The 27,064-nt window shown below is 34.7% G+C and overlaps 3 protein-coding genes across 15 annotated transcripts; 2 read left to right on the forward strand and 1 right to left on the reverse strand.

Moving 5' to 3' along the window:
- Positions 1-225: 225 nt before the first annotated feature.
- LOC129443178 (serine/threonine-protein kinase NIM1) lies at positions 226-13,146 on the reverse strand. Of its 13 annotated transcripts, none has more exons than XM_073864421.1 (7): positions 13,045-13,123; positions 11,015-11,143; positions 6,483-6,591; positions 6,215-6,395; positions 5,772-6,068; positions 3,933-4,201; positions 226-1,129 (listed from the first exon to the last, which is right to left on the reverse strand). In XM_073864421.1, exons 4-7 carry the CDS (start codon positions 6,258-6,260, stop codon positions 368-370), a joined length of 1,374 nt encoding a protein of 457 aa, XP_073720522.1. In that variant the 5' UTR covers positions 6,261-6,395; positions 6,483-6,591; positions 11,015-11,143; positions 13,045-13,123; the 3' UTR covers positions 226-367. The 13 variants fall into 13 exon arrangements, with proteins under 13 accessions (XP_073720522.1, XP_073720524.1, XP_073720531.1 ...); XM_073864423.1 differs by having other exon boundaries at positions 6,483-6,594; XM_073864430.1 differs by lacking the exon at positions 11,015-11,143 and having other exon boundaries at positions 6,215-6,412; positions 13,045-13,146.
- On the forward strand, positions 11,501-19,963 carry LOC141362409 (uncharacterized). The gene is made up of 7 exons (XM_073864434.1): positions 11,501-11,565; positions 13,041-13,136; positions 13,384-13,517; positions 14,034-14,313; positions 14,923-15,104; positions 16,447-16,505; positions 19,793-19,963. The coding sequence occupies exons 1-7, from the start codon at positions 11,511-11,513 to the stop codon at positions 19,941-19,943; spliced, it is 957 nt and encodes a 318-aa protein (XP_073720535.1). The 5' UTR covers positions 11,501-11,510; the 3' UTR covers positions 19,944-19,963.
- Positions 19,964-22,907: 2,944 nt separating this feature from the next.
- LOC141362408 (bone morphogenetic protein 2-like) lies at positions 22,908-25,093 on the forward strand. Its single transcript, XM_073864433.1, has 5 exons — positions 22,908-23,205; positions 23,529-23,665; positions 23,759-23,881; positions 24,170-24,365; positions 24,449-25,093. Exons 1-5 carry the CDS (start codon positions 22,908-22,910, stop codon positions 24,880-24,882), a joined length of 1,188 nt encoding a protein of 395 aa, XP_073720534.1. The 3' UTR covers positions 24,883-25,093.
- The last annotated feature ends 1,971 nt before the right edge of the window (positions 25,094-27,064 follow it).

Here is a 27,064-nt window from a genome sequence, read left to right on the forward strand (position 1 = left end):
AAAAATGACTCGTGACGTAAGCAGATTCAAGCTTACCACGTCCTTGTTACGATCTCACCACACACTTAGTTCATCCCCTCTATCTCCGTTGGGATCTGCCCACTTTTCTTGCATTTTTCAAATATTGGCAGTGGGCGGAGTCAGGCTCTGACCAGGGGTTTAGTTACGCTTTAATCAACTTTTTAATTTGAAGAAAATATAAACAAAAACATTTCATGGAGTTTTTCTATACATGCGATTCAATGAAAATTGCGTGACCAGTAATCGTGACACAATGCTTACAAATATTTAGCATGTCACATGTACTGCAGAACATTTAAAGGTATCAAGCTATCCCCAATTTTAATATTTGTCTTATTTATCATCTCTACAGAATGATACACACTGCAGACTCATCGTGTTTCTTATGGGTGTTGATAGGATATGACCAGCACCGTCTGCTGGGTCGGGTGTTTGTGGGACAGAGCGCCGTGTATCCTGTTCCCTCTATGGATCTCTTCCTCTGAATGCGATGCAGAAGAATCCGGTAAACCCCGGTCAGGGGACTGCGACAGTCCAACACCGCATTGTTCCTCAGGTGAGTCTCAGTAATGCCCAGCATCTTCATTGCCATCTTTACCGACTGATCATCTGCAGTGAGCGTCCGAGAGGAATCGGCCAGGTGTGCGGGAGTTTGCGGGGCGGGTGGGTACGGCTGCGGACACTTAATACCACTCAGCCACGGGCTTGACATGATCTGTGCAAGGGATATGCGATCAACGGGCACGAGCCTCAGTGCCCCCTTAATAATGTGCTGGCAGGCATCTGGGATGTAAGCTGGAATGGTGTAAGAACCCCTGAGAATACAAAACCTCAGCCTTTTAAGACTAGAGCCGTTAAAGGGGAACGTGGCTGTCGTCATGAAGTACAGCAGGACACCCAGAGCCCAGATGTCAACCAGCGGCCCAATGTAACTCCTATCTCTAAAGAGTTCAGGGGCGGCATACGGTGGAGAACCACAGAATGTGGTGAGATTATCACCGTGTGTGCACTCGGTACTGAAACCAAAGTCACCAACTTTGATGCAGTAGGTGGTGGTGTAGAAGATATTTTCAGCTTTTAGGTCCCGGTGGACGATGTTGTTGTCGTGCTAAAGGTCATGAAGGAAAAATTAAATTAATATATTTACAAACAGAAATGTTTAAATGTTTGGGAAAAAAACACTTATTCTTTATGTTTTTCTTTATTTTTTATATTTTATCCATAATAGTAAATTTTAACGAAACCAGTAGTGGCCGGTGACTTTTTTCGAGGGCGCACGATGCAAAACTCATCACAATATGTATTTAGCCCAGTGCTTCTCAATTATTTTCTGTCACGCCCCCCCTAGGAAGAAGTAAACATTTCGCGCCCCCCAACTCTCCGCCGCGACTGTAAATAGTATAATTTGTCTATAAAATGACACATCTGCAAAACATTGTATTCTAACATTAAAGAAAACACAAAAATAGAAATATCGATCAACTTACAACAAAGAATAACTTTATTAACATTGTTTTTTAGTCTGTAACAAAAAAAGACTTAAAATGCATCAATTTGCCTGAAAAAAAACTATCCTTATTTAAAGTATAATATTTTTTGACCATTTGATTCTGAAAAATTAAATTAAATATAATCAATAAATAATAATAAAAACTCAAGCGGCTTATCAGCGTAATTGGGGTGTAATGTCTTTAAGTGACAGTGCAAAAAAAATCACTTCCTGAAAAAGTATTTTCCCTGGGGTCTCGCGCGCCCCCCCTGGTGGCGCTTCGAGCCGCCCCTGGGGGTCCCGCCCCACTATTTGAGAAGCACTGATTTAGCCCATCATGTGTGTGACTCGGTATTTGCGGACGGCACAATCTTTACGAAGCGAACTGAAATGAGATGGTCTAGCCTATAGGGGGAGCTGCGTCAATTGCTGCCCCCCATACGCTTGTCAGCGGGACATAACAACTGAGACCTATCAGACTTTTAAAAATATATATGTAGCCAGATATATTTATTTTATTTTAAAAGACATTGATGCAGATTTAACTACCCAACAGTATGTAACGTCATTGGCCTTCAAATACAGTTTTCAAAGGATGCAACCCCTGAATTGGGATGCACCCAGTGCATATTTATTATTTAACCGGCTTTTGTATACATTTTTTTTCTTGTTTGTATTTTGTAAGTTTAACTTAATTTTCAACTTTTTTATGTTATTAATTATGTGACGGCTTAACCTCCTAAGGTTTTAATTTCTACCAGCTATTTTGGGGTTAGGAAGAACCAATAAACATAATAACCAAATATTTTTCATTGAACATGAAGCAGTGTATTTGTCCACATTTGTGTAAAAAATTATGTGTTGGATTTACTTAAAATATATATGCACCATTTTTGCATCACACTTTTTAAGTAATCCCAACTTGGATAATTTTACTTAAAATTAACAAGGAACCCTGTGTTTTATGTACTTAAAGTAAAGAATGTTACATAAACTCAAATATTTAAGTTCATATAACAAATAATTACTCAGTTTGGCAAGTTGGGTAAACAAATTGGACAAAAACTTATATATCTACGTCCAGTCAACAAAAAAATAATTGTTAGCAAGATGATTATGCTTTTTTCATTTAGTGAACACAAAATAATGAATCGACACACTTCAACAAAAAAGTTACTTAATTATCTTTGTTGAAAGAATATTTTGAAGTTGGATTTTTTACAGTGGCATGTGCTTCACAAAATGGCTATGACAGAAGTCAGAATTTGCATAAAACAAGCAAAAATATCTGCCAATGGGGTAAGCAAATATTTCTTGAATTTTTCTTGAATTTAGTGTTTAAGAAAAATGTTTTTTTGCTTACCCCATTGGCAGATTTTTTGCTTGTTTTATGCACAAAATCACTTAAATGTGATATAAACAGACTTATTTTCTTGGGTCGTTTTCTCATCACGAAAAAGCATATTAATTTAAGAATTTTTTGATATTTATTCTGAAAACAAGACAAAAATACTAAGAATTTTTTTTCTTGAAATTTTTTTTTGCTGTATACTTCACTGCAAAAAAGCCATAAGTTTCAACACTGCTAAAATTACTTTCTTACTAGTAGAAATACCAAAATAATCTTAAAAAAAGTTCCTTTTTCTTTATGGGCAAAATGACCTAAGAAAATAAGTCTAGTTTTTAGACAAAAATATACAATTTAAGTGAATTTGTTCTTAAAACAAGCAAAAATATCTGCCAGTGGGGTGAGAAAAAATATCTTGAAATAAGTTTACTTTTTTCTTAAACACTTAATTCAAGAAATTTTTTCTCACCCCATTGGCAGATATTTTTGCTTCTATAAGCACAAATTCAATTAAATTGTATATTTTTTGTCTAAAAAGTAGACTTATTTTCTTAGTTCAAAATAATTAATAAAACAAAAATATTAAGTAAGTAAAGTAATTTTTTGCAGTGTTGAAACGTATGACTTCATGTTTGCATTAATACTTTTGTGAAATATTTAAATTTTTACGATTTTATTTATAAAATGAATATGTTATTGAATTATTTTTATTTCTTAAAATAAATTTAAACTGCTATAAAACTTTTTTTTTAAGAATTTCACCTCCAGACATTTCTGTGAAAAACCCTAAAGTGTCTTCTTTAAAACAAGGCCAAGATTTGGCTTCTAGACCAAAAAATTGCCAGAGTTATAATAATTTGAAGGTGCACATCACATTTTCACCCCCCATGCAAAAGGGATTTGCACCACATAAGGGGTAAATAGAAATAGAAAACATAACTTAATGAGGTTTTCATGTTCATATGTCAATTTGCTCATCAGGAAAATACATTTTAAATTAAGTTTTTTTTTCTACTGAAAAACAAAAATACTAAAAAAAGTAATTTTTTACAGTGTATGAAAGGCACCACTCACCATGTGTTTAACAGCAGACAGGATCTGTGAAAAGACAAGTTTACTCTCAACATCAGACAGTCGCCCCCTACTGGCAACTCTAGAGAACAACTCTCCTCCAGGTGCATACTCCATCACCAGATAAAGACGTCGAAACGTCTCCACCACCTCATACAGCTGCACAATGTTTGGATGGGACAGTCTCTCCATGCAATAGATCTCAGACAGGAACAACTTCTGTGAACGCTTGTCTAAACGCACCTTGTCCAGGATTTTGACTGCAACTTTGTCTTGGTAACAATATAGAAAGAGAAATAATAGCGTTATAATCTGGCAGTAGAAAATTGAAATGTCCAACAACTATCAAATTATGACATGCACTCACTGCAAAAAATGACTTTCTTACTTAGTTTTTTTGTCTTGATATCAGTAAAAATATCTAAAAATTCTTAAATTAAGATGTATTTTCTTGATAAGCAAAATTACCTAAGAAAATTACTTTATTTCCTAAGAAAACCTAAGAAAATAAGTTTAGTTTATAAAAAAAATAAAACAAGCAAAAAAAATTTAAATCTACCAGTGGGGTAAGAAAAAAATCTTAAAAATAACTTTTTTCTTAAACGCTTAATTCTAGCCCTATTGTCTCACCCTATTGTCAGATATTTTTGCTTGTTTTAAGCACAAATTAACTAAAATTTTATATTTTTTGTCTAAAAACTAGACTTATTTTCTTAGGTCATTTTGCTCATCAAGAATCTTCATCCTGATTAAAGAATTTTTAAATATTTCTACTGAAAACAAGACAAAAATACTAAGTAAGAAAGTGATTTTTGTAGTGCAAGATATTTTTCCTATTTCATATATTTTTATTTATTTATTTATTTTGCTTGTTTTAAGCACAAATGCACTTACATTTTAAATGATGGTCTAAAAACTAGACTTATTTTCTTAGGTCTTTGTGCTCATCAAGAAAATGCATCTTGATTTAAGAAATAAAAATATAAAAATTATTTTTAATTTAAATAAAAAACGAAGAAAGAAATTAATCTTAGGTAAATTTAGCTAAGTTTGTAGGGTTTGTCCAAATTCAAAACAACCCAGCATTTTTTAAGTGCATGCGGTATTTATAGATACTCAACAACAAATATATAGAACTTGACACACAATCATTCAGTACTGTGATGTCACTTCCTGTTTTATGGTTTAATTTTCACATGACATTTGTTTAAATTGGAAATGTTGTATCATAAAAGAAAGTTGTATGTAAAATGTATATGTTTACAGTGTGATAAAAGCACCTTATGGAATATGAAGGTATTTGGGGAAGGGGTCTCGTGACAGAGATTAACAATAATCTTGCAACACCTGGATTAACCTACATTTGATTACCCACAGACATACTGAACCAGACGTGATGTTCTCTACATGCTGGGTTATTTTAAACCCAGCGGTGGGTCAAAATGAGATAACCCATTGGTCAAATATAAACCGTTTCATCGGGCGCACGTGCGGTGACGCGATAAGCATCTGGTCAGAACTTTACTTCTGGTTTCTGTTTGTATAATGGTCTGACTAGTTGCTAAAACTGAACTCTTAAACAAATACCTCGTCGAAAATAACAAATGTTTTGGGTTTCTATGTAATCTACATGTTGTTTATTTTGCTTAAGTACAGATAAGTACAGTACAAAACAGAAGTAACAGAGTATGTGACTGTATAGTTTAATTAAGTGACCAAATGATAATATTACACAATGACTCTCTGAATAAGTAGAAATATAAATGTTATGGGTAATAAACTGTATACACTTTATGGTTATCATCTATTGTGTTCAGTTATTGATGCATTCACGTTGCTCACCTTTGGTCAGGTCATGAATGCCGAGTTTGACCTGGGAAAAGTTTCCGCTGCCAATTTCCCCACGAAGTTCGTATAAACCGATCTGTCTGCCGAAGGTGATGTCATCAACAACCTTTTGGTTGTGTGTGAGGTCATACGTAGCCTTTTCAAAGGGCGTCTGCTTCACGCTGACCTCTGGACTCATGATTGCAGGTTTTCTGTCCGGTGTACGAGTGTTTCTCTTTTTCCCTTCTTGCCAGGCCAGCTGAGGAACAAGATCTTTATGAGGAGAGGGCATCGTCTGCTGGACCACCTGCCCTGTACAGAGATCGATACGGTCAATAAAACCAGGAGACCTTAGCAAGTCTGATATTGTACATTTGGGTTTCTGCTAAATCAATATGTGCTGGGAATACACATAATGAAAAGAGCAATTTTAAGAAAAATCTAACTGGCATACTCACAAAAAACTCGACCTCTTCCATCCGTGTTAGGTTTTAGAGCATTCATATTTAAAACATGAGTGTTTTCTGTCAATTTTCCTAATATGTGTCAGATACGTCTAGTAGAGTCGGACTGCGTCTTCAGGAGTCTTCAGGGCTCCTCAAATTCCCAGGGAGAGTCTTGGGTTTGTTGCTGCTCCATCTGTAAATGCGTTTAAACTAATAACTATTAGTAAAGTTCATCCTATTATATTTAAACTTTGCAACAAAGTGTTTGTATAACACACACCTGTTCAGCCACACGTGAGCTGGCCGGTCGAATAACGGTCTGCTGGTCCGTGTAATCCAGCACACAGATTACCGACTCACAGATTCACCTACAGACAGGTGACTGACCTCTACTGCCACAGACGACACAGATGTGAGATTACTGTCACCTGTCTATTACTTCACTGTCTGCTACAAGAGCAAGTGCACTGTAGAGATTTGTGCTGTGTGAATTTAGTGATGACCCAGCATTTAAAAGACATCAAATAGACATCCAAACACAGACATCTAGGTTAAAACAAGGGAATATTTAGGCTGTCATTGAAAATTTAAAGGATTAGTCCACTTTTATAAAAAAATCCAGATAATTTATTCACCCCCATGTCATCCAAGATGTGTCTTTCTTTTAAGTTTTTTGAGGAAAACATTCCAGGATTTTTATTGGACCTCAAAGGTTGGACCCCAACCAAGGCATAAGGGTCTTATAAAATACAGTTAAAATAAGTTATTTCAACTTTATTTTATAACTTACCCCATACAGCAAAAAATAAATTTCTCGGTCCAAAAATATATATGCTTAATACATTCTGTAGAAAGTAAAGCTTAATTAAATGCATTTTTAAATTTTTAGTTTTAACCTTCATATATTTATATATATTTCAAAATATATTTAAGGGGTAAAAAATATATTTTTCCTGGCCAAAATATTAAAGTTTTTATAAAATGTATATGTATAAAATATAAAATTATAAGTATATTTTTGCAGTTGAAAATATACTTTCTTAAAGGGACACTTTTTTTTGAAAATATACTCATTTTCCAGCTCACCTACACTGTAAAAAAAATCCATAGAAATTGCTGGGTTGCCAGTCATTTACCGTAGATTTAAATTTATGTTATTTACTGGCAAGAGTTTGTTCAAAGTTAAATAAATGTTAAATCTTAACAAGTCTTTATCTTTACAGAATAAAACTATACAATAACAGCCTCATGCAAAGCATTCTGGGCACCAGAAATCATCATCAAACTTTTTCTGTTTTTTGCTTCAGATTTTGTTTCCCAGAATGTTTTGCTTGATGCAGTTTTTTTAGTTTTACTCTGTAAAGACAAAGACTTGTAAATGTTTATTTGTTAATTTAACTTTGAACAAAATGTTGCTAGTAAAAAACATATATTTAAATCTACGGTAAGTTACCGGCAACCCAGCTGCAATTTCTACGGAATTTTTTTACAGTGTAGAGTTAAACATTTGATTTTTACCGTTTTTGTAATCAATTCAGCTGATCTCCGGGTCTAGCGGTACCACTTTTAGCATAGCTTAGCATAATCCATTGAATCTGATTGGACCATTAGCATTACGCTCAAAATAAAACAAAGAGTTTCAGATTTTTAGGAGAGCTGGAAAATGGAAGATATTTTGTCCCTTTAATCTTTTCAAACCTATATTATATTTACAGGTTTGTAACATGCAACGTTTTTCTTCCAATGCTATGTGAATATAAATGCTTTAAAATATATTTCAAAATATACAAAAATTAGGCAAAAAATATACATACATATACAAACACATTGTATAGTTTGTATATTTTTAATAAATTATATTTAAAATCAATATTAAAAATATAAAAAAATTTAAGTTGAAATTACTTGTCAATCCAAGTTGATTACACTTAAAAATTGAAGTGCACATTTTTTTAAAAGTGATAACCGCCACTTCTGTTTTTGTCCACTCGTGTTGCCAAAGTAGGCTTGTTTGAGATGTTCAAATCCCTGCGCAGAATCACAATCACCGGTAATCACCTGATGATGCCAGATGCATGCCAGTTAGAGAAGTGTCAGAGTTACGCCCAACTTGCTCTGATGTCACACTAAAGGGCTCGTTATAGTTGTGTGTAGGTCCTATGGCGTACCTGGGACGGCGTAGGTTCCGCGTCGGTTTTCATTTATACGTTTGCGTGGTCGTCCGCGTCGATGCGCAAACACACGCACAGACCGCTTGTATGCAGTATCCACGCGTGTAACCACAGTAGCAGCGCACCGTCAAAGAAGGTGGTGGTTGGCAAGTTAACCCACAAACAAAGAAGAAACAGCAACTTGTTGTGTATGATTTGAGAAGTCCAGCAATGATGGAAGTAAATAAACAGCGACTTTTGTTGCAGTTTGAGTTAAATCAATCTTCAATTTGTCTCATCTTTGTTTTCACCGTCGTAAACAGAAATACATATGACACAGTTTTTTTACCTGACGGGAGGGGTTCTGGTGGACTAATCACCGCGCTTGCGGTCTGCGTAGAACTGACGCGCTGTTAAAAATTTTGCGAGGTGCACGTCACGCTACGCAGAGCAATGCACAGGCTACGGATAACCTACGGCGTAGAGTTTACGCACAACTATAAATCGGATTTTACGTGTGCCAAAAAACTCTCGCGATGGAGAGGCGACTTATAAGCTCTTTTTCACTCCTCCCCTCACTGCAACCGTCTCCTCTCAAACAAGCCTATTATTTAAAGGTCCAGTGTGGGTTTTAGTGGCACCTAGCGGTAAGATTGTGAATTGCAACCAACAGCTCAGTCCACAGCTCACCACTCAATTTTGAAACGGAAAGAGAAACTACGGAAGTTGCCACAGGAAAAACATGTCGTTATCTGAGATAATGTATTGACGAAATGAGCTCTGTAGAACAGTTTGTCCGTTAAGAACTATTGTAGAAACATGACGGTAACTTCCGTGTTAGGAGGCCACAGTTTTGTAAATTACATTTATGTTAAAAGATCCTTCTAAAAGTCTCACATTGCACCTTTAAAATAGGAATTTACAAAAAAATCCACTTTTTGGATAATGTATGTACACAACTGCTTGAAATATATCACATGGTGTAAGTGGTTTTGGATGTGTTATAACAAAAATCTTTAACTTGTTTTATGATAAAATGACTGGGTTTAAATTTCTCTCTCTGTGTGCTTGACATACTATTTACATAAAAATTAACATTCCTTTATTTAGAATCTCTGGGCTTCCTGAATGTCCTTTCATCTTTTGTTTTTTGTGTGCTCTTTGAAACTTTCACTAAAATTCAAATGCTTTAGGGCCCCAAGCTATTATCATGGAAAAATGGCTTGCTTATAGTATTGTATAGGTAATCTGGTTGAGTAGAGAGACAACACGACATCAAAAACCATCGAAAAGAAACTAATATTGTTTGTGCTGGAGGAAAACAGTGAAGAAATAATCATGATTGATGAGCTGAGATTATAGAGGTTTTGTTGACTAGATTAGTGGATTAAACCCTGATGGTATCACAATAATCTTTTGTGTTTGTGAGGTGTAACCTGTGTTTAGTGATTACAGTGAGTGAGGTGAAAATAGCTCTGAAAGGGGAAGACAACAAAACATAGTAACAAATCTCAGTGCATATATCAAATACACCCTACATAGATAACACGCATCAAACATGTAAATAGATAGATAGATAGATAGATAGATAGATAGATAGATAGATAGACAGACAGACAGACAGACAGACAGACAGACAGACAGACAGACAGACAGACAGACAGACAGATATATAAATATGATAGATACAGTATACAATAGATAGATACACAGACAGACAGACAGACAGACAGACAGACAGATAGATAGATAGATAGATAAATATGATGTATGATAGATACAGTATACAATAGATAGATAGATAGATAGATAGATAGATAGATAGATAGATAGATAGATAGATAGATAGATAGATAGATAGATAGATAGACAGACAGACAGACAGACAGACAGACAGACAGACAGACAGACAGACAGACAGACAGACAGACAGACAGACAGACAGATAAATATGATATATGATAGATGCAGTATACAATAGATAGATAGATAGATAGATAGATAGATAGATAGATAGATAGACAGACAGACAGACAGACAGACAGACAGACAGATATATAAATATGATAGATACAGTATACAATAGATAGATACACAGACAGACAGACAGACAGACAGACAGACAGACAGACAGATAGATAGATAGATAAATATGATGTATGATAGATACAGTATACAATAGATAGATAGATAGATAGATAGATAGATAGATAGATAGATAGATAGATAGATAGATAGACAGACAGACAGACAGACAGACAGACAGACAGACAGACAGATATATAAATATGATAGATACAGTATACAATAGATAGATACACAGACAGACAGACAGACAGACAGACAGACAGATAGATAGATAGATAAATATGATGTATGATAGATACAGTATACAATAGATAGATAGATAGATAGATAGATAGATAGACAGACAGACAGACAGACAGACAGACAGACAGACAGACAGACAGACAGACAGACAGATAAATATGATATATGATAGATGCAGTATACAATAGATAGATAGATAGATAGATAGATAGATAGATAGATAGATAGATAGATAGATAGATAGATAGATAGATAGATAGATAGATAGATAGATAGATAGATAGATAGATAGATAGATAGATAGTATTCTTTCAAAGCAAGTCTTACACACCATTTGTCATGATGTTGAATAAACACAAAGGCACGAGTGCTCTCTCCAGGGGGCGGTGGTCCCACGCCGTGCAGGTTTACTTGCTTTCACTCCGTTTTGTTTTAAGTTGAGGTGCTAAACACCTTCCCCCTGAGATAAAAGATGATTAATACCTTTGAACGAGGCCCGCTTAGTGGCTCAAAGTCCCTTAAGTACTTAATTAGTGAAAGGATGGGCCTGACCAACACACAAATCCAATGTGTTCTCACAATGAAAGACAAGGGGGTTTGGTTAAGGTGAAGATCTTTTAGAGGTTCCCCTTTGATGTTCTCCCCACCTAACAGCAGGCATTAGAGTGATGGAAATTTGATCAGCTCTCTCCCATTCACTTAACACCGACCGCAAGCATTTAGCCAGTGGTCGAAGGGGAAGTCTGTATAAATATCAGCGAGACATCACAGATCTCTGAGTAGAAGGTTTGAGAGCTGTGCATCTGTGTGAGACTGGAAATATTACTATGGATTTACTGCCATTGCTTGTGTTTCTACTGCTCTGCGCTGTCCACCCGACCTGTAAGTATTGATTGATTGTTTTAATGATACTTTTATTCAATATACTGTTTGTTCATTTGTTGCCCCAGGCTAAAGTCTTATAATATTATTATGAAATTAGGAGCATAGATTTCAATCTTTGACATGACCTTGCTCCGTCAATATTAAAGATATCAAGGTTATCATAAACACAAGCATGCAGCATGAAGTTAAAACAACTTGGTTTTGCAAGTGAATTCAACCTATTATTTTAAGTTTTGGCTTGTGAAAAGTTGACATAACTTACAAAATCAAGTTAATGTTTAATTTTTTAACATAAAGTTTGATTTGACAAAAAATGGTACATATTTTTTCAGTGCATGACTTTAGCGGGGTTTTCACATGCAGGATCACATTTGTGTTCATTTTGTATATTTATTAGATGTGTATAGTACGTTTTCTGTCTGTAATGTTTGCTTATTGTCTATAATGGTTGTCTATTGTACTGAGTGCAGATCTGACAGAGCTTCCCTTATGAAAATTAACCATGCACTGTAAAATATTGCAGCATTTTTGTCAAATTAACATATATTTTTATGTTACTTCAAGTTAAACAATTAAACAATTTATGTCAACTTATTACTAGTCAAAACTTAAAAAAGTAGGTCGGATTGACTTGTGTGGTTTTACTACAGTTAAAAAAAGCATGGCTATTGTAGTAAATGTAAACCATGGTTTTGTTTTTAATAACCATAATTTAACCATGGTTACTGTAGTAAATAGTAAAGTTAAGTTTTGCTAATAATAATCAATACACACACAAAAACAAGGTTACTACACTTTTACCACAAAAAAAACATGGTTAATTTTCGTAAGGGTTGTACTCATATCTAATATTTAATAAATTGTTGTAATGGTTTTCAAAAACCACAGTTAAACCATGGTTTATGTAGTAAAACCATGGTTTTGCTGATAGTAATCAATCCCTTATGAAAATTAACCATGGTTTTATTGTGGCAAAAGTGTAACCATGTTTTTTTGGTGTATTGATTACTATCAGCAAAACCATGGTTTTACTACACTAACAATGTCAAAACCATGGTTATTTTGTGGTAGCCAAGGTTTTACTACAGTAACCATGGATTTTTGGTTAATACTGTGGTAAAACCATGGTTAATTTTCGTAAGGGTTTAGAAAATTAACCATGATTTTACTACAGTTAAAAAACATGGTTACTGTATTAAAACCATGAGCACATATGGTTTTGACAACCATGGTTTTCAAAAACCATAGTTACACAATGGTTACTGTAGTAAAATCATTGTTTTGCTAATAGTAAGGCTAATAGTAAGCAAAAGTTCATGGTTAGGGCCTAACGTTACAACACTTTTACCACAAAAAAAAAACATTGTTAATTTTGTAAGGGACGGACATGGCATGGCACTAGCTTTATCTTGTTTCTTATTATTAAAATGACCCTATTGATCTTATATAATTTGTGTATGTTTGTGTTATAGTTACAGCTGTCCTGGGTAGAAACACAGAATCCAAAAACCTCTTCACGGAACGCGCGTGCTGCAGACGACAGAGTCACGTGATTTACATCGGAAAAGGTGAGTGAGCTGGCCCTCTAGCGGACGTGACCGGAAGTTATCGCTTTAACTATTTCAATATTTTTTTAATATTTAATTATTGTATTGTTGATAAATATATTCTGTTTCGACAATAATATATTCAAATAAATCTAAAGATAATTTACTCTTTCCACGAGGGCATTTGAGCCAACCTGACTGATAGTATCGTATGCAGTAGGCCGACTTGTAATGTTGTACTTTCTAACCTTTTGTTGTAAATGAACAGATATTTCTGGCAGTCCTGTGAATGTCGATGTTGGCGTTTGCAGAACACACTGTGGCCAATCAACGCGTTCAACATCATTTGAAGCTTGGGCCTCCAAATATTCCTCAATGCTCGATTTCCTGCGGAGCAAAAAGGTAAAGCGATTCCACAGCTGACCACACGGTGGAGACATATCGCACTTGTTAAAATAAAAAAGAACACGTATTAGATTGGAGATTTTAAATTAATTTATTGTTTCAATGTACTTTTAAAAACAATACATCATAGTCTGGTCTTTTTAAAAATTCACATTTTTTAGTAATTTATTAATTAAAGACAAATGCAATCCTTTACTTTTTTATGTTACATTTATGCATGTACAAAAAAGTGGCCGGACGAGGCTTAAGTCCCAGAATAAAATGCATGTTTGAGCTGCCTTAATTAAAGAAAAAAACACCTTTTACCATATATTCATGACATTGTTTTTTCTCAAGATGCACACCTTTTGTAAGGTATGTTTGTAAAAACTTCTTAAATGACCTAATATAAATAAGGCCTAGTCCTGGATTAACATAAACCCTGTTCGGTAAACCGCCACAAAGTGTTTTTTCACTGTATTAGAAAAACAAGTATTCTTTTTAATCAGCAAATCTTTTCCATCCCTATTATAGATGAGAAGTTCTGAGCCATCACCATTCTCAGGGACTGCAGACCCGATCCGTGGTTCTCCGTCCTGTGGCCTGAGCTCCACCTGTGAGCCTGCCGGGATCCGTGTGGACCGAGTGATGCTTTTTGAAGGTCTGCGAGAGGTTGAGATCATTCAGGACTGCCACTGTGAAGCCAAAATGACTCAGTGTGTGCGAGCACCAGCACTCAAAACCTACTACTCAGAGACCCCATATGAGACGGTTGTAGATGTTGGGAAATGTGTGGGAATTAAAGGTGCACCGGGTAAGAATGTGATTTAATTTCCATGTGAATAATCCTTTCAAACGCACTAAAGTCATAACACATATTGGCAGCAAAAAGTAAGTGAAAATTCATGAACGAATGTAGAAAATATTATTATGAGGTAGTATAGCACACTTTTCAATCAAAACATTTTAATAAAATAAGCAAACCAGAGTAAGAAAAAAAGTATGTGACATTTTGTAGTTCTCAGACAGTATTAATATGTGTTATGATGTCCCTAAAAATAGAAAAATAAAATCTGAAAAAATATACAAAAAAGAAAATATATGTTAACATTGTACTGGATATCCTATCCTGTACTAAACAATTATCACAACACTGAAAGTCACACTACGTCATCTGAGCATTCACATAAAACATGTATGACAAAGTTAAAGGTATTGCGGAGGATTTTCTTTTTCCGGGTGGATCATCAAGACTATTGTTCCTCCTAGTTGTCAATCAGGAGTGTTGCGCAATTGCTTTTTTTAAGTGGAGAAGGCGGTTCTTTCTCTAATTAGAGAAAATCCTTCGCTCCACCTTTAAGATATAAATGTTAAAATAACTAATATAATAACATCGCCTATCATAACCTGTTTCATTTTACAGAAGGATTTTCGTGCGTTCCCACCAAGTTTGATTCCACCCTCATTGAAACTCCGAACAAAGTGGAATTGATCCAAACTGTAGCTGAATGTAAACTGATGGAGGGCTGCTACCGGATCCCATATGTGGAGTATCATTATGAGATCACATACGACAACGATGGAGTCAAAGTAGAAACTCTCAGGGTGAGTAAATGACAATTAAATGACCACTTTCATCCACACCGGATGCAGTTTGGACTGCACATGATGTTTGATACACAACTTTAAGCATGTATGCACTATTTAAATGGTTTAAAAATGCAATGATATTGTTACTTGGCTGTTTAAACATTTTTCAAAAAACTTAATACACACAATGCACATCTGACTCCAAATCATGGCAAAGAATCGACTGAGAAACTAGATTACAAGTTTACTGTAATGTGACATTTTTGTTTTAACACAAATGCACAAATAGCACAAAGGACTAACCAAAATGCTTTTTGATATTAAAGGATAGTTCACCCAAATATGAACATTTTGGCATCATTTACTCGTTCTAATGTTGTTACAAACCTGTTGATTTTTTTATGATGAACACGAAAGAAGATATTTTGAGGAATGTTTGTAACCAAACCATACTTTTCATAGGGAAAAAAATGTGAAAGTAAATGGTGCTCATGAACGTTTTGGTTACAAACATTCCTCAAAATATCTTCCTTCGTGTTCATCAGAACAAAGACATTCATACAGGTCACTTTTTTGGGTCAACTATCCCCTCAAATTTGTATTGTGGATTTCATTATTTTTATGGTGAATACGAGTCATCTAATGCTGCTCAGGCCAAAAAATCTCACCCCAGTAAATGCTGCAAGTTACAGGAAATCACTCATTTCCATGTGATCCTTGCCTAATACATTTCCCCCATTAGCAGAACACAAAGAGGATCTTGAGGATTTCCCTTCTCTACAAACATCCAATCCACATCATTCTGACTGGCACTTCAAATGTGGTTATGTTTCCCAGACAGGGTTTAGATTAATCCAGTATTAAGCCTTAGTTATATTGGAACATTAAAGTCGTTTTTACAAACATACCTTACAAAAAAACCAAAAACATTACAGGTGTGCATCTTGAGACAAAACAACAGCACTGATATATGTTAAGATATGTCCGTGTTTTTAAATTTAAGGCAGCTGAAACGTGCCTTTTAGTCTGGGAGCCCTGTCCGGGAAACCGCCCCATAGTGATTTTCTTTATCTATGCAATTTATTATATGCATGTTACGATTAAGCCATACATTACGTCCAGACTTCAAATACTAAAATACATCGATAAAGATCAAACGGCACAAACCTTTGCTTATTGAAGACATCTGTGGCAAATACTCACAGTCTCTCGCCACACTTGCAGAAGGTGTGAGGAAGCCACAAATGGCCCCTACAGGTGCCAAATCAAAGCACTTAGCATGTTAACAGGCCGTCCTGCCATTCACAGCCGGTGGTGAACTGATTGTCTCTCTCTTGTGTTGCTAATTCTTTTACAGGAAATAGATGTTGGCAGATGTTTGGGGAGCTGCACCACAGGGAGTTGCTGTCTTCTCAGGTACACGACAAAACAATGAACCCTGCACACAGCTAAGCAAACACACTATCACACAAACCCTATATAAAAACACAAATGCATTTAAACCAAAGCAAAATTAGAAATTAAATTGCAGTATTTCATTAGCTTCATATGTGCAGTATATATAAAACTTTTTACTGCGCAGAACAAATGTAAAAAAAGGACCCTAGTGGTCACTTGGGCACTTGCACATTTACATCCACAAAGTTCATATTAGTACCTCATATAGGTACATATTGGTACCATACATATCTGTAATGGTAAATATAAACACCTTTTAAGTGGTACTTGAGACCATTTTTACAATTTTGTGTACACATCAAACAAAATGTTTGAAATATAATACCATGGTAATATCACGGTATATAAGGTACTTCTGAATGGTACATACATTTTGTAATTATACAGTATCATGTACAATTTTACAGTATAACAGTAAAAGTACCATATTTTAATAAACATGGGCCTACATTAAATTGTAAGTATAGGATGTATAAGATATAATTTCGATTTCTGTTAGTATTTACTATGCTTTGTGAACAAAGATCACAAAGCAAAATAATCGTTGATCAACCAGGTAACCGGGTTATGTTTTAAAATGCAGTTATTATTCTGCGTTATACTACGGGTCTGTTGAATGCTTTATTCTGATTGGATGAGAAATGTTCCATGGGTGTTGATTATTTTTCTCTAACCTTTTAAATGTCTTAAAAATAGGCACCAGAGCAATTTTTGTGGTAAGCGTGGTATAAAGGGAATAATTGATTCAGGTCCTTTGAATTATTTGAAAACAATGCACACCCGTGGTGTAAAGGCACTCCACTTTGTGCTTTGTTTTCAGTATTAATATTGTCACATTTTGACAATACCAAAAAAATCTTAAACAGATGTAGTGAATAAGAAAACGTTTAATTAATATAGCACAGAAATAAAAACTCTTTAGATCAATTCGTCCTACACTGCAAAAAATAATTTTCAAGAAAATATTTTCTTAGTATTTTTCTCTTGTTTTCTGTAAAAATATCTAAAAATTCTTAAATTAAGATGCTTTTTCTTGATGAGCAAAACGACCCAGGAAAATAAGTCTAGTTTATATCAAATTTAAGTGATTTTATGTATAAAACAAGCAAACAAAATCTGCCAATGGGGTAAGCAAAAAATTTTTTAACAGTTTTCTTAAACACTAAATTCAAGAAAAATTCACTTATTTATTCACTTATTTTCGTAGGCCATTTTGCTCATTAAAAAATATATCTTAATATAGGATTATTAAGATATTTTCACTGAAAACAAGACAAAAATACTAAGTACACTGCAAAAAATGATTTTTAAGAAAAAAAGTTCTTAATTTGGTGTTTGAGAAAAATGTTCAAGATTTTTTTTCTTACCCCATTGGCAGATTTTTTTTTGCTGGTTTTATGCACAAAATCACTTAAATATGATATTTTTGGTCTAAAAACTAGACTTATTTTCTTATTTTGCATATTAAGTTAAGAATTTTTAGGTATTTTTACTGAAAACCAGACAAAAATACTAAGATTTTTTTTCTTGAAAATTCTTTTTTGCAGTGTAATAAGCACTATATCTATCCCCTTTTTGTATTTTCATTAATACTTGGGTGTTTTATTCTTTTTTTACTTATTATGTTTTGGTTAAATTTTAAATTGTTTTTGTGTTTTTGAGATTCATACTGACACCTGTTGGTGTTGACGCAGCATCACACGAAAGCTTTCAATTACAAGTGCCACTGCACTGCAAAAAATGACTTTCTTACTTAGTATTTTTGTCTTGTTTTCAGTAGAAATATCTAAAATTTCTTAAATCAAGATGTATTTTCTTGATGAGCAAAATGGCCTAAGAAAATAATACTAGTTTATAGACAAAAAATATACAATTTAAGTGAATTTGTGCTTAAAACAAGCAAAAATATCTGCCAATGGAGTGAGAAAATTTTACTTGAATTAAGTGTTTAAGAAAAAAGAAATCTTATTTCACAATTTTTTTTCTCACCCCATTGGCAGATAATTTTGCTTGTTTTAAGGACAATTTCACTTAAATTGTATATTATTTGTCTTAAAACTAGACTTATTTTCTTAGGTCATTTTGCTCATCAAGAAAAAGCATCTTAATTTAAGAATTTTTAGATATTTCTACTGAAAACAAGACAAAAATACTAAGTGAGAAAGTCATTTTTTGCAGTGTGTACCAATGCCCAGCCTACACTGCCAAAAATGACTTTCTTACACAGCAAAAAAATACGTTCTTACTTAGTATTTTTGTCTTGTTTTCAGTAAAATATCTAAAAATTCTCAAATTAAGATGTATTTTCTTGATGAGCAAAATGACCTAGGAAAATAAGTCTAGTTTTTAGACAAAACATATAAACTTATATTGAACACTTAAAAATATATTTTTTGTCTAAAACTAGACTTATTTTCCTAGGTTTACATTTACATTTTGCTCATCAAGAAAATACATCTTAATACAGGATTTTTTAGATATTTTCACTGAAAAAAGACAAAAATACTAAGTACACTGCAAAAATGATTTTAAAAAAAGTTCTTAATTTAGTGTTTAAGAAAAATGTTAAAGTTTTTTTTGCTTACCCCATTGACAGATTTTTTTGCTTGTTTTATGCAAAAAATCACTTAAATTTGATATTTTTGGTCTAAAAACTAGACTTATTTTCTTGGGTCGTTTTGCCCATTTAGAAAAACATCTTAATTTAAGAATTTTAGACATTTTTACTGAAAACAAGACAAAAATACTAAGAATTGTTTTTTCTTGAAATAATTTTTTGCAGTGTAGGTTTAAGAGATTGCTCAAGTGGAAGGGGAGTTTACCTAAATACTTGACACCTCAGCTTATACTTTTATACAGTTTTTAATATTTTCTGTGTTTTCTGGTTGTGTTCTAATAAAGAGACTGATGTACAACAAATGTAATGCTGGCCTAAGACTTTTGCACTGCATTTCATACTTTTTCTGTATTCATTCCTCACAATAAATTAATTCTGCTGAATTCCTTATATGAGATTAATGAAATACAGCTGTCATGATGGACAACTTTTTCTACACCACTAATATAACTGTACTCTTCATTTACATTTTACTGCTATTACTATAAAATAAGTACTACTTTATACATATAGTTTTTTATATAGTGAAGTGATACTTCGTTCACCTTTAAATGTTGAAGTTGATTTTGTTAAGGCAGCCATGTTACCAACACATTCTCTTCTCAACTCCTTCTTTTTTTTTTTGCAGAAGTGCATCACACAAAGGGGAATGTTTGCTTCGGGCTGAAGGTCGAGGAAACGCTTGTGTTCCTCAAGACTACGAGAGCCACACTTTCCTCAGTCAACACGGCCAAATCCGCACCGTACTGGCCATCACTTCCTGTCTGTGTCAGTCTTAAACACACAGCCCACTACTGGAAGACTGCAGTGAATTCAGAAGAAATTTCCCTCAATGTTGCACGGCCCTCATGTCAAACACTTTTTAAAAATCAAGGTGCTTCATAATGCCATAGCAGTGGTCACCAACCCTGTTTCTGAAGAGTTCACCTCCAACCCCAATCAAACACACCTGAACCTGCGAATCAAGCTTTTCATAGCTACCTAAAAAATTAAAGGCAGGTGTGTTGACGAAGAGTTGAAACCAAAGTATGCATGAGGGTAGATCTACAGGAACAAGGCTATAAAAGAACCATTTTTGGCTACATGTTTCCAATAAAGAACCTTTAGCATTTCTGTTTCACAAAAGGTTCTTTGTTGTAAAAAAAAGGTTCTTCAGATTATAAAAATGTAAAAACGAACATTTGACTGAACGGTTCTTTGAGGAACCAAAAGTGTTTCTTCAATTTTTCAAGCACCTTTATTTTTAAAAGCCAAGGAGATTTTTGGGAAAACGGGAAAAAAAGGACAATTTAAAGACACGCTGCAAGTATGCCGCAGTTCACTGATGCCAAACGTTTCTGTAATATATGTAAATTATGTAAAAATTTGTAAATAAAATCTATGTCATAACCAAAAAGCAGACTGCAGCCTAGTCTTTGGATTAAATGGCACCATGATATGCATAAAAAAACTAAGGAAAGTTATACATGCAAACCATGTCACAGTTTTAAATCACATGACAAATCAACTTAAGGCATTAGCAAGCAATGCAAATAACAAAAGAGGTGTCATATTCAAATTAGCCACAAAATACTGTAATCCCGAATAAGTCATTACATTGTAAAAAGTGAAAAGTTGGATCAACTTAAAAAAAATTACTTAAAAAATTACGTTTATTCAACTTAAAATTTCACTTTAGGTGAAAAATTAATTTGAATAAACTATTTTTATAAAGATGCAAACAGAAAATACAGGAAATATGTACACAAAATTAAAAACGAAACAATTTTCAGAACTAGAATAAATGTTACCAATTGAAAGTTGAACCAACTTTTCACTTTTTTTATTTCTCATTTTAAGTAAATAAAGAATAAGGTGAATTGTTTTTTAATTACTTAAATGATCTCAACTTAAACATTTTCAACTGAAACATTTTAACTCAACATTTTATTTAAAAAAAAATAATAATAATAATTTTTAGACGTTACCGATTGAAGTATTTTTTTAAGTTGATCTAACTTTTACTTAGATAGATAGATGACTTAGACTGAATATTAAAGAAAAAGCAGCCAAGTAGCCCAGAAAAGATCTAAATTCCTTAAGTATCTTTAAAAACGAAGCTTCTTGTAAGATTTTGCAAATTATGGGCACATGGTGACTATACTGCAGATAATAAAATATAACAGAGTTTTGATTTATTTGGGATGCATTTAGCCAACAACACGATTCCCACAGTTACATTTAAAGTAAGCTATGTCATGGTTTTGATCAGTTTACTAATATTATATAATAGATAAACAGACAGACAGACAGATTGATATTGAACAGTATATATCTACAATAAATAGATCGAAAGCTAATAAGACTTTCTGAGTTGTATGGACATTGTTTTGGCTAATGAATATATAACTTAGTCAACAACAATGTAATCTGTTTTTATTATATAATTGACTCCTGTATGAATATCTATACCAAGGTTACAATCTAAACAGAATGGTATGAACAAGTTCATCCTTCATGTCATGTTTATAAGCCTAGCACGTGCACGTCCAAATGCAACATTTTGCTTTGTTGCAGTTGTGTGTGACTTGTGACATGTATGTGAACACATGAATGGTATTTGCACGAGTCTTTTGAAGATGTAGACGGCATAAAATGTAACAATGTTTTAGCCAGTTTGTCAATGCCACATATACACTGATTTGGAGTTTGGAGGATCAAATCAGTTACATTAAAAAAGGACACAACTCTAAATTACAAATGTATTTGATTTCTATCGACAATTAAACAACCTTTTTATTAATGGAAAATGAAATGAACCTAAATTACTTTAAGACTCTGTATAATATGAGGAGAGCTCCGTGCAAACCATTAAGCTCATCCAATCAGTTAGTATTAGGATATCTTAAAAGTGCTAGACGGATCAAGAAATGAAAACGCATTGTAATGACCCACTAATGAAAACAAACAATTAGCTACAGCACATCAGATTAAAATGAATCTTAACCAGCAGAATCCCTCACACTTACATTAACATTATCTATTGATTTAAACTAAACGAGGAACGAGCCCGTTTATGCTAATATCCATTAATGCTTTCATTAACATATCAGAATCTAAATCCAACGGCTCTTTAAAATCAGCTGATTTTTATGCGTTTTGGCTAAAATCCTGTTTGAGCAGGTGTGTTTGCCATTAACATTAAAACACAGGGCACATGCTGGAACCTTTTCTCTGTGTTTGTCGAAATAATTGTTGTTCCTGTATCACATTATCCTCGTTTGTTTCGATTAATGGATCCACTTTGAATGAAGTTAACCACCTGCGGTGCGCAAACTTGCTTGCTGTGCGTAATAGATAACCTTTGGGTCTCCAAATGCGCGTTATGTGGAACATATATGACCAAAACACACTAAAATAGAATATAGTTTAACAAATTCATATATTTAACTTAAGTTTTTTTTTAGAGAGCAATACAAAGGCAAAGTTGAGAAACACTAATTTCCCCCCAGGATCTCTCCAGAGGAGCACCGCTCCAGTTCGCACCCCGTTAACAGCTCCAATTAGATTTGCTTTACATTCATTGATTGTTGATTTACATTTGCGACTTAATAGCGGGTCTTTATGGCTGTTGACCGAGGACTTTAGACAAAGACCTTGCCAACATCATATAAAACCTTGCCAAACTGCTGCTGGTTCAGTCAGTACACCTCCAGCTTCCAAAGAACATCTCTGAGGATTTGCGCATTATGGCACCGGTGAACATGTTGCCTGTAGTGATCTGGATCTCACTGGTGGGTTTTATCACCAGCAGACCGTCTCTCAATTACCTGGAAAACCACTCGGCGGTGGAAAACGAGTCTGAAGAAGTGCGCACAGAGGCGATCAAGAGACTTTTGGAAGTATTTGGGATGGAGGATCCTCCCGCGGCTCTGGCTCGGGGACACAAACAGCCTCCACAGTATATGCTGGACCTGTACAACACCATAGCTGATGTGAATGGGGTCACCAAAGATCCATCGCTCCTGGAAGGAAACACGGTCCGCAGTTTCTTCGATAAACGTAAGATGCGCATTTTCGTTCTCATTTCGGCGAAATAAAGGCACGTTTGAGTTCGAGGAATTAAAAACAAAGTTTAAATATGAATAATAGCTTTATTGTACATATGTTGTCCATGTATTAAAGATTTTAAAGCTGTGCGTAAAAACTTAACTCTGTGCGTAATTGCGTAAGTCAAGGCGCAATGGTTAGCATAGCCTATATCGACAACGCATCCAAATAGTGTGACTGTACGCAGTTCCTGATTACATTAAAGACTTTAAACCTTAACTAAAACATGTAACATCTAACCTCTTGTGTCACAATCTTTGTCCATCTCTGTTTAGTGCACAGCGACCAGGTCGAGTTTCGCTTCAACCTTTCCACAGTTGCCAGGAGTGAGAAGGTCCTCACAGCTGAACTTCATCTGTTCAAGCTCAGACCTCAAGCATCGCTCACCTTTAACAGACATCACTTCTGTCAGGTAAGATATTTCATCTGTGGCCCATTAAGAGAGAGAAAACTTTCCTTTAGGTGTTCAGATGAATGATTTTTAGTGATGTTTTCTCTTCTGCAGGTCAATGTTTACCAGGTTCTTGATAGCAGCAAGATGAACATCTCTCAAGGGAGAAAGCTGCTGTCTTCTAGACTGATTCCTGTTCACTCCAGTGGCTGGGAGGTTTTTACCATCACGCAAGCTGTAAGTACATTCCATTTAATTTAATCACAAAGCAGATGTTTTTATCCAAAGTGATAAATTAGCAGATGTGATTTTTGCAGAGGGTGAAATAATCTGGGACATTTTTGCCAACAAATAAATGATGGTAATGTTAATGTAGACTTGCTTAAGATGTAAAATCAGTTGTCTTAGGGTCACTATGGACAAAAGTGTCTGCTAAAAGTTTAAATGTAATGTAAACTTTTGTTATGTGCTTATACTTGTGTCTATTTGAACAATGTTATGAATACGCAAACATTTTTTGTACAGGTGAGGTCCTGGATGTCCGATGAGGGCAGTAATCTTGGTCTCCTGGTCACGGTGAGAACTCTCGCAGGCCTTCAGATGGACCTGAAAACTGTACGTTTTGCATCAGGCCAGAATCACCACCACAGTAAGCAGCCCATGCTGGTTCTCTTTACTGATGACGGCAGACGGGCAGCATCTCTGGAGAGCGCTCCTAAAGGTACAGATGTGATCAAAACTCGCTGAAGTTTTCTCTAGACTTGCTGTAGTCTTCCCTTGTTTGAACTAAAATCCTCATTTCAGGTTCAGATGTATCTACCGGATCCGCCGGATCCAGTCTTCCGTTCCCCAGCCCTCCTCTTCCATCGGCCGCCCGTCGCAGTGCTCGCTCCACAGACTACGATGAGAACGGCGAGAAGATGCCATGTCAACGGCTGCCTCTCTATGTGGACTTTGAGGAGATCGGCTGGTCTGGATGGATCGTTTCTCCACGTGGCTACAACGCCTACCATTGCAAAGGTTCCTGCCCGTTTCCGCTGGGACAAAACATGAGGCCCACAAACCACGCCACAGTGCAGTCTATCATCAACGCTCTAAAGTTAACCAAAGGCATCGAGACCCCGTGCTGTGTACCAGACAAACTCTACAGCATTAACCTGTTATACTTTGATGATGATGAGAACGTTGTTTTGAAGCAGTATGATGATATGGTAGCGGGAAGCTGTGGGTGCCATTGAGAAACTTTACTGGTCTAAATGCAGATCCTTGATGTCAGAGGTCAACAGCAGTGGTATGCCAAAAAACATGGACTGGATTATTTTGGCAAGAAATACAGTTGGATCTTGCTAAATTGTAAAAAATGTAAATAGATAAATTTTAATATATGGAGGAGCTTAAGTTGGTGACTCATAAAAGATGTAAATTTGTATATTGCATGTTGTGAACTATTATAAAGTCTAAATAAATTCTTACAAAAATTGACAGAGTTGGTCCTTAAATATTTTGCTTTTAGCTTTAAAAATATCCTAATATGTTCCATTTTGGTACAGATGTGTATACATTTGGTAACGGTACTAATATTCCCTCTTTGGTCCCAATTTGTACTTATGATATACTCTTTAGGAGCAGAGATGTACTTTTTGAAAGTGTATCGCCCCAGTGACAGGCAGGGATCAGTTTTTGACAATTTTTTTCTAATAGTATATATCTTGATTGCACAGTTAGTCACTTTGGATTAAACTTGGATTAAAGTCTTCCAAATGCATGTAAATGAATCAGTCGGATTAAATAGGAAATGTGCCAGCAAAGGCAACAGGTGACATGTGGAGAACTGTTGATATCTCTCCTATTGTGCTCAAAGGGAAAGTAAAAGTCCAGGGAGAGAGAGAGAGAGCGAACGTGTTGTAAAGGGTAACCGGTAAACAGGTGCAGGGCTTCAACATGATCAACTGATACCATAAGCTCCGTGCCAACCAATTAAACTCACAATGGTGAGACAATGCATGATCCTTGCATATTTAATGCAAAATTGCGGTGCATTTGTTGATATGAACCCAATACTATAAACACACAAAATTAAAATTAAAACATGGTTGAAATATTCCAATGAGATCACTGCAGATGCCAGCATGTGAAATTTGAGTCGTTTATTAATATGAAAATAAAAATTGATAAGAAAACTGCCAGTTGTAAAAAATAATAATAAAAAAGGCATATAAAATATAAGCTATGAAAGCATAAAAATGTATTGAAATATGTCAATAAAACATGGAATGCATAATGTAAAGAAAAAAAAAACGGTCAAAATATGTACCCCAGTGGTCTACAACATGGTGCCCGCTGGCAGCAGGTTGCCCACATGGAGTCTGTGAGTTGCCCGTCAGTGCACATGTTTATTATGTATATTTATGTGGTTTCTTTTATGTATGTAAACATTTTAAATAATGATAAAACATATTAACAAGTAAAAATAATAAAAATAAGTATTTGAGTAGACTTTATCAAAAAAGTAGCCCTTCAGGTTGTTTTATCCATTGTGGTATCCCTTGCTCACAAAAAGATTGGAGACCCCTCATGTATGTAACCCATGCTGTCACTGGGACTGTACCCTTTCAATGCAGCTTTCCCTAAAGTTCACATTAGTACCTTAGAGGTACATACTAGTACCAAAGGGACCGTATTAGTACCTTAAATTGGTACCAAATGTATACAAATCTGTACCTGACACATACTAGGACAGTGGTTCTCAAACTTTTTTCATGTGTGGCCCCCCTTGTGTACGGTGCATTCCTTCGTGGCCCCCCCAAAGAAAATTTATGACAAAAACTGTTTTAAAATATTACATGTTAATTAAACAAAACATATTAAGTTATACAAAGTAGTGCTGTTGGTTAGTAGTAGCCTTATTTTTTTTTAGGTTTAATTACACAGAATTCATGATAAATGAATGTATTTTATAAAATGTCATAATACTGGGGCCCCCCTGGCACCATCTCGCAGCCCCCCTGGGGGCCCCGGACCCCAATTTGAGAACCACTGTACTAGGACACATAATTAGGGTACTTTTTTGGACTGTTTTTTCTCTAGCCATGTGAGAATAATGGGAAACCCAAAAGTTAAATTATATAAACATTGTGGTTTGATACCAGTTGCTTATAAGAAAACGTGGCTTTTATTGTACTTTGTTACATGCAATGTTTGTTTAAATGTTTTGCTAATGGACCTTGAATCTGGAAATAATGACAATTTAGGTGGTAAGTGTCACAAAAATAATGTCACTGTTAATGAAATAAAAATGTTAATGTTACTCAAAGATGCATGCACACATTCTGTAGATAACACAAAATTGTGGTAATACCGAGTATAAAGTAAAGCTTTATAATACAATAAACAGCATATTTTCTCCTCTACTAGTATATG

The sequence above is a fragment of the Misgurnus anguillicaudatus genome, unplaced genomic scaffold, assembly GCF_027580225.2.
Source record: "Misgurnus anguillicaudatus unplaced genomic scaffold, ASM2758022v2 HiC_scaffold_26, whole genome shotgun sequence".
In the NCBI taxonomy this organism is placed as follows: Eukaryota; Metazoa; Chordata; class Actinopteri; order Cypriniformes; family Cobitidae; genus Misgurnus; species Misgurnus anguillicaudatus.